The 8,675-nt window shown below is 33.8% G+C and overlaps 2 protein-coding genes and 1 long non-coding RNA gene across 3 annotated transcripts; 2 read left to right on the top strand and 1 right to left on the bottom strand.

Moving 5' to 3' along the window:
- Positions 1 to 5: 5 nt before the first annotated feature.
- Positions 6 to 1,189, top strand: LOC107960170 (BAG family molecular chaperone regulator 5, mitochondrial). Its single transcript, XM_016896451.2, has one exon. The coding sequence runs from the start codon at positions 421 to 423 to the stop codon at positions 1,063 to 1,065; it is 645 nt and encodes a 214-aa protein (XP_016751940.1). The 5' UTR covers positions 6 to 420; the 3' UTR covers positions 1,066 to 1,189.
- A 2,654-nt stretch (positions 1,190 to 3,843) lies between these two features.
- Positions 3,844 to 4,730, top strand: LOC107960168 (uncharacterized). The gene is made up of 2 exons (XR_001701108.2): positions 3,844 to 4,316; positions 4,410 to 4,730. It is a non-coding gene; the product is annotated as an uncharacterized lncRNA (long non-coding RNA).
- On the bottom strand, positions 4,647 to 8,675 carry LOC107960167 (U4/U6.U5 tri-snRNP-associated protein 2). Its single transcript, XM_016896449.2, has 10 exons — positions 8,479 to 8,675; positions 7,504 to 7,847; positions 7,150 to 7,394; positions 6,706 to 6,790; positions 6,415 to 6,600; positions 6,159 to 6,326; positions 5,840 to 6,058; positions 5,393 to 5,561; positions 5,097 to 5,271; positions 4,647 to 5,015 (listed from the first exon to the last, which is right to left on the bottom strand). The coding sequence occupies exons 2-10, from the start codon at positions 7,810 to 7,812 to the stop codon at positions 4,922 to 4,924; spliced, it is 1,650 nt and encodes a 549-aa protein (XP_016751938.2). The 5' UTR covers positions 7,813 to 7,847; positions 8,479 to 8,675; the 3' UTR covers positions 4,647 to 4,921.

Here is an 8,675-nt window from a genome sequence, read left to right on the forward strand (position 1 = left end):
CGTTAAATATCAATCTGATGATTGAAACCCAATATAATAATCCAAATGTAACCGATATAAATATACCAATATCATTATTAAAATTAAAAACAAATTACATCAAATTAAAATAAAAGGATCAACTTTCAAATTTAAACATAAAAATGGACCAAAACATAATTCCACTAAAATAAATACAAAGCAGGGTCCAATCGTGAAAAAAGCAGAGTAAGGAAGGTCCCTTAGTTAAAAAAAAGGCGGTGCTGTTTACTAACGCCACCCATTTGCATATTAGGCGCTGAAACCATTCAAAGCCATAAAACAAGAGAGGGTAAATTTAACTCAACAGTCCCCCACAATTTATAAACTCGTTGCCGACAATCTTCACCGTCGCTTACTCCCCATCAAAATTATTAATAATCTCCCCCCAAAAGAAAAACCATGAAATCCTCTCCCCAATTCAGCTACTCATCGTCTTCAACCTCCACACTAGTCTTCACTTTCAACAGCGACCACTCAAACTCACCTCAACAACCCAAAGAAATCCCAGTCGAAACCCCAGTCCCAATCACCGTCCACCTCCCCGACGCCGCCTCCGTCGCAGCCGCAACCAAGATCCAATCAGTTTACCGAGCCCATGTCATCCGCGACCTGTACAAACAGATCTCAGACGTGAATTCCTCCGCCGACCATCTGCAACACTTGATCCAACGGCAAGAAACAGTGGACGCTATCAGGAACGATGAAAAAGAGAAGCTGAGGATAAACGAAACGTTGATGGGTCTTTTACTGAAATTGGATTCGGTGCCAGGTTTGAATCCGACGGTAAGGGAAGGGAGGAGGAAAGTGAGCCGTAGGATCGTGGGGTTGCAAGAGATAGTAGATGGGATATCGGAAACGAAAATGGAGGACGACGGAGAGTGGTGGTGTGGACAGCCGCGTGGGATATTTACGATGAAGGATTGGGATGAAGTGGTGGAAATGATGGAGGAGGAAGTGTGTAAAGAGAGAGGTGGGGCGGAAATGGAGAGGTTTTGCGCCGAGTATTTAGGGTTTAGATGCTTACAGAGGTTTCTACGGGAGTGAATCAAATTCTATTTACTTTGTTTTTTTTCTACTTCTCTATTGTATTGTATAAAATATGTATTTTACTCTAAGCTTTTCTGTATTATTATACTCTATAAATAAAAGTTCTATAAATTACATCCAACGTCACTTAATTTTACAATATTAATTAATTAACTCTAAATGATAATTTGATTAGCACATACGAATAAAAGATTAAAAAATAAATATTTAATTTTACAAATTTATGATATTTAAAACTATTTAAATATTATAATAATGCGTTTTATTCATATCCTCTTAAGATAAGGACAACATAAATGTCAATCGAGCTAAAATTAAAACGGTTGAATTCGTAAAGAATATCAGAGATAGATTAAAATGTACCAAATATGATGTAATTTCGATTCCAATATTAATTAAGCTTGAAGCAAGACAACAGTTGAAAGCAAAAAAAGAAGAGTTTAGAATAGAAATAAAAACGACAAATACAAACGTAGTTTTGCATGAAAAGAGTGGATTCAAGCAAGACAACTACATTTGCACCGTGACATGCATTTCTTACAATCGGAAAGTGTCGGCTTCCCACCGTCGCAATCACACCGCTTCATACATTTAGACCTGGAACTTCCGCCCCACAAGCACCGTGCCATGCACCGTAGAAGCGGCACACACCGTGGACAACCGTATTTCATTTGCTCGGAAAGGCAGTCTTTACACCCTTTATTATTATTACCGCCGCCATTATAGGAACAAGCTAGAGCTGGAAAAGCCATCCACGACAATAATATCACCAGAACCGCCATACCCAAAGCTAAATTATGCATCTTCTTCATCTTCATTCTTCCCTTTATCTGTCTCTTTGCCTATTTCCAGGTGTTCTTATAGAGAGCATATATTTGCAGCAATGGCTTTAACAGCCGTTTGATGAAAATCATGTGGTACATAGAATTACAAAGTGTGTTTTATTTTTAGGATGGATTGGGATGGGGGGTTTGCTTGCCGCCTTGCCCTGCATGCTTTCATTCAATGAAGTCGTTAAATGTTCTTGCAGCCATGTCTTGGTTTGCACAACCAGCTCATTATCATTTTTTCTTTCTCGAGGTTCAACTCTTATCTTTTAATAAAACAATTTGATGGATTTAGCAGTTCATTAGTGTAAATAATAAATAATTTCATGTTTAAGGTTAAGGGTAAATTTAAGTGGTCGACGGTTTACCTATTGTTAGTATAAAAATTGTAATGTCAATAAAATTAGATATTATAGTGATACTGTAATGTAAAATAAAAAATAAGCTAAACGCAACACTTAATCAATTTCGGGTTTGAATAGTGTTTATTTATATTATATGTAATTTTTTAATCAATTTCGATTAGATAAATTTTTGAGTTGTTTTAGATTTTGATTGTTTTGAGCATAAAATTTCAAATCAGATCATTATAAGTTTAGATCGTTTCAATTATAACCTCTTTAAATTTAACTCGTTTTATATTTGAATTTAAGTCATTTTAAATTCAACTTGTTTGGATCAAATTAAACTTAATTTAGATTAAACATTTATCGAATTTGAATATCTAATAAATAATTTAATCAATACATATTCAAATTCGAATAATAAAACTCGAATTTAAGGCAGAAAATAAATAAATTTTGATTTTAAACTAAATTTGTGACTTATGCAGATTTTACAAAAATTACAAATATAAATTTGAGTTTTAGAGTAGATCAAATCTTTTTGCCCATTTAAGATATATTCATGAATCGAATTATCCATCCAGACTCGAAGGCCCGTCTAAAGTTTGAAATATTTTAAGCTGAAAAGTTAAACCCATTTAAAATATGAATTAAGTTCAGGCTTAAACATTTAATGCTCAAACCTAATCGGTTTTTAAGTTTATAATACTTGACATTATGTTACTTTTATATATATTATATAATTTAAAACACATTTAAAAATAATCTTATACTAAATATAAAATACTATTCTAATGTAAACATTAAAATAATGTTAAAAAGACTATATAAAAAATTCAATAAATAAAAAATATATAAATTTATTAAATATTAAATTATTAAAATAATATAATATATTTTTAAAAAATTTAAAAAATAATATAGACGAACCTAAAATGATTTTGAGTTAATCTTGTACAAATATATTTGTACAAGTTTGAGTAAAATTTTACGACCACATTTCGAGCAAGACTGAGCTTGGATAAGCATTAAATATATTAATACCATGCTTAAACCTGACCCAAACCCCCTTCCACTACGTTTTTTAAGTTTACAAATACAATTCAATTATTTTATAAATAAATGTCCGAAAAATTATAAAATAAAATCAATATAAAACATCAACAAATGAAAAAATAAAATATAACCAGACAAACTCACCTATACTAAAATTCAAACCGTCCCAAATTTTGGGTTCAAACAAAGAAAGTTTCCATTCCATGTAACTTGTCAAATAAGGTGGGGGAACATTTTCAGTTTCTGTTTTCATACAATTGGGTCGAAGTATTTTCAAACCTTGTATATACATTCATTGTAAACTTACAAAATGTATATACTAAATGCCATTGTGATTGGTTAATTGCATTGCGGTCTCGATAAACCAAAGATGTCCATCAATGGGTAGAAAATACAGCTAAGGAACCAAAGTAGTCAAATCACAGATATTTTGGCACAAATCAATGGCAGCTTCTTCGGTAAAAATACTAGATATCCATGTTTTAGAAGTACAATTTATTCCCTTCACTCGAAAAATGAGCAAATTAATCCTTGTACTGGTCTTTTCTATTAAAAATTTCATTCATTTCTAAAGGTTAAAAATTACCTTGTCTGATAGAATAACCAGACAATTCACACCCCGTGTACCTCATTTTGACATACAATGTTTAATTTTAACAGTGAAATTTTTAACAAGAGAATTAATTTGCTCTTTAATCTAACGTATAAGGACTACTTTATCTATTTTTTTTAGTAGAGAGGACAAAATACCATCCGGCTACTAATATAAGAGCCTCCATGGTACTTTTACCCAACTTCTGCTGCTGCTGATGACTATATAAAGGACTCTACCTTTTGAGTGTTTCCCTAACAAATAAAGCAAAAATGGGCTTAAAGAGATGTGTATTGGTATGGGTTTTTTGTGTTGTTATTGCTTTAACTTTCCCTTTTAATGGAAGATCAAGAGAATTATGGGATACTTCTAGGAAAGCAGAGGCTCCTCAAACACAGTTTTTTGCAACACGGATTCTCCATCAAACAGGTCAGATCTAGCTACTCCAAACAATCCCTTTTTTACATTTGTTATTTTTAGTCGGAAAGAGCTAATAGTTGATTTGCCACTGGATGGCAACAGGTTCTTATCCTTGGGCAGACGGTCCGAACCACTATATGACCAGCGGAGGCCTGACAGTCCGACCACCGATGGCTAATGGCTTAGAGTGATGAAGCAAATAAAAGCACACAAACACACACACACACACACACACACACACAATTATACCTGGCCCTTCAAGATCTATATATGCACAAAAGTTGTAAAAATAGAAAGAAATAAAACGAATAAGAGGTTAAAATTCAGGATTTGAACTGGTTAAAATGTAATCCTTTAAAAGGTTATTGTATTGTATTTAGTTTTATGTTCGTAGTACTTTATAAGCATGAATCTTCAGAATAGCAAAAATTATACTAAGAATTAAATTGTTGAAGATAGACAACCAGCTTCATAACAGCAAATCAGACACTTTATAAGCTTTTTTTTTTTTCTGTCTTCACCTAAACCACATCAAAAATTTGCAAGAACTAACCTCGAAGAACCAACAGCAAGTAACCGCATGCCAATAGTATCAGTTGATAGAATTTTGTAAACTACTGTTGCTGTTCGTATATCTGCATGTAAGCTTCAGACAATGCAACCATCTGAGGAAGTGTTTCAGAAACATGCAGATCCTGCATTTCATACCTGCAGTACATAAATTCAGATGTATTATTCATTATTTTGTAGCGTTTCACTCACATAAATGCTAATTATTTAGAAAATTACCATAGTTCTTCTGATTTCCGCTGTACGAAGACCCTGTAGAACCCCTCATCAGGCTTACCATCATGAACGATATTAGCAATCAGATCATACTTGGACCGCAACTTTTCATTCTCTTTGGTCGGTGCTGGCAGAGGAATGTAGTCCTTCAACTCTAGGTTTTTCACAGGAAAGTTAACTGCAAAAGAGAAATATTCCGTATAAAGTGACAAGAACAGCAGTAGGTCTTGTGAGATGTAGTGATCACATTCCGGAGATCGATAAAACAAATATCCAATAACATAAATGATAAAACTAACTCAATGTTGGATTCTTTTCTCTGAAGAAATTATTCTTAGTAAAGCGGCGCATGTGAACTATCAAGTACTGTGGCAATCTGATGACACGGTATCTCATCCTCGCTGGAGGACGAACAGTCGTCGTTACAGTCTCACCATCAAACTTCTTCAATATATTGAACAAAGGAACCTAAAGAAAATTCAGAAATAAAATTAACCTCGATACACTAAAAGCAATCAGAAATCATAAATTCCTTAGTTGGTTTTCCACTCCAAGTTTATTTCACAACAGCATTTTCCTTCATTCTGTCTGATCAACAGAACAAACACAAAATACTTAAAGACCACTATCGATATCAAAGGCATCCATAACTTCCCTTGCCATTCATTGCTCCCCCCTAATTCATTGTCATCTAAACTTAAAAGATTCCATGCATGAACCCAAAAAAAGGAGTTTATATAAAATACCTGAGGTATTATATTTTTCTCCATCACATCTTTGAAAAGAGGTGGTTCTGGTAAATCCAATCCAAGCATCAGAAAAGGCATTCTGTAAGTTTCGGTACCAATGTTATTATTCTCAGTTGCACCATCCATAATCTTCAGAGCTCCATTGTGTTCCCCACCACCTTCTTTTTTCTCACTAATAGCTTTGTTCTGCGTCTCTTTTACAACCTCCAGTTCCCCCTAATAATACCGGAGTGTAAAATAAGCAGTAATGACAATAAACTAACTTAAAACAAGATATAAAAACACAAAAGAATGACAGTAAGGTTCTAATTAGAACCTGAAAGCACTTATGGATGATACTGCTACTTTTCTTTGAAGTTCTAAGATCTGCATGCAGTGTATTAAGAAGCCATGACATAAACTCTACCGGCTCAGACTGCACACCTATTCGAAACCGTTTTTTACTGGCTTTCATAACGGCTTGTAGAAACTCGTGAGGGCTCACCTGTTTACACAAGTAATTTGAAATACCATGAATCAATGTGTTTCAAAACAATAATCATGCAACAATATGATTATAAGTATGATTCAACCTGTCCTTTAAAGTTTCGAGCATGCCAAATCTTTCGTGTGAGCTCCCCAAATCGATGAACAAGCTGAGATCTACAGTGCTGGTAATTTTCAGGGATGAGGAAAAAGTTCCTCAAGGGAGTAACTCTCATTAAAGATTGAATGGTGACATTGACAAAATCAGTTTTTTGAATATTATTCAATCCCACCTGAAGATATGCACAAATAATGAGATCATATCAATACAAAAGAAGGAAAAAAAATTAAAGACTTACTTAACTATGTGCCCTTGATTTGAGAACAAAGATGATTACCATTCCTGGAAGGTAATCTGAACCGTCAAGTGCTCTAGACCATTGCTTGTTCTTGTCAAGTTGTTCAACTTGTTCTCTGGAAAACCTGCAAATATGGAGCCCAAGAAAAAACTGTAAGTCCTCAAAAGTAAAGACCTCTTATCACCAAAGGAAACTTTAAAATTGAAAGGAAACCTATGCAAATATCAACCACCAAAGAGTAATGTAGCTAAAAAATCCTTTCAAGTTGCTAGCTAAAAGCTCTAAAGAAAACATGAACCTCGTGCAAGCTAGATAACCCATAGTAAATTACGGCACAAACTTCACCCAAGCTAGATGTTCAGAGAATGATATGATACAGTTGCACATATGCATGCATATGCAGGGACAAAGTAAACTGAAGGGAGGATAAGAATAAAGGGAAAAAGGGGAGAAGCAAGTAGAAGCAATGAGATATGAGCAAACCTTGGGTTTAGAACATATCGTATATCATCTAATGACGGGTCATTAATTTCATATCCATCAGGGAGACAATACACCTTCTCGGTTCGAAGATTGATATAGACATGATGTCCTGCTTCGAGACTATGAGTATAAGCATGGGACTTCTTCCCTCTTCCTTGGTAATACTTCCCACATACCAGACATGCATACACATTCAAATTTGACAAAGAGACCGAACAAAACCTCTCAAAATCAAAATCTAGCACCTATAGAACAGAACAGAATAATCATTTTAAAAGATCTTAAAAGAAAAATAAAACCAAGTAATTGACAATTTCAATACCCACTCAAATATCAACATTTAAAGTCATTTACCTGGCGGTTAACAGTATCAAGGTAAGGGCAGTCTCTTCGTACTTCAACCTGGCGATTTGATTTGTCTAAAATTGATCCTCTCCCATATGGATCATCGTCATCATCATCATCTTCTTCTTCAGTTTCAACCCTTCGGCCAACTTCTTCTGCCCCACCACTGTGATCCAATACCCTCCTTTCATCATCTTCATCATCATTGTAAGGCACAAGCGGTTCTTCAGCAGGTGAAGAAGGAGAATCCACAATCCTCCGCCGTCTTGAGTCTCGTTCCTCATCTACACTATCACCATCTTTCCTGCTTCTTCTCATCTTTGTTTCCCTCTACTTCACTCTTTCAGTTTCAGCTAATAAAACCCATTTCATCAAAAAAATTTAAATTCCATTAGGTTGCGTTAAGGAATTCAGATTTCGAAACATGCATTTGAATTTAAAAATACTATAAATTGTGTAATAAAACAAATGTAAATGTAATATATTCATGATTATTTTTCAAATTCAAAAGATGGATTTCTTATATAACTAATTACTAGTGAATTGAAATGGCTTAATTTGTGAATTTTACTTAATTATGCATAATGTATGCATTTCATCCTCACAATTTACATAGCAAATAAAATAAAAATACAAATTTCCAGATTCAAACTTCCATACTAAGCATTAGGATCGTCTGTTGCATTTACTTACCTAAAATAAATGAAAAAAGAACATAAAACTGTTCTTCTAAAAATTCATAGCCAATAATCTAGGGTTCTTCTCGAGTAGCAAAAATCTATAGTAGCAAAATAACGAAACTTGGAGATGCTTTTTTTTTTAATTCGTGAATTAATTATACGATTTAAATCAAGAAACGATAAAAGGAAGAGATGTATAACGAGATTCGACAAGAATTATCAAGATATTTTAGCAAATAATAATAATAATAATTACAGATTAACAGAACTTATAGAAAAAAAAGAGAAAGAAAGAAAAGCTTACCACCAAAAAGAAAAAGAAAATTAATGGCGAAGCTGATAGATGAGTCTCTAGGTAGAGGCAAAAGCTCAAGATAATTATTCACTGCAGCAGGCCGTCGATATATTGAGAACACAAACACAGTGACTGGAGAGGTAAGAGCCAGCACAATTTCACAATTGAAAAAAGTTTCGTTTTTGCAATCAAATAAAAAAAGGTAA

This window comes from Gossypium hirsutum, chromosome A06 (assembly GCF_007990345.1).
Source record: "Gossypium hirsutum isolate 1008001.06 chromosome A06, Gossypium_hirsutum_v2.1, whole genome shotgun sequence".
Taxonomy (NCBI): domain Eukaryota; kingdom Viridiplantae; phylum Streptophyta; class Magnoliopsida; order Malvales; family Malvaceae; genus Gossypium; species Gossypium hirsutum.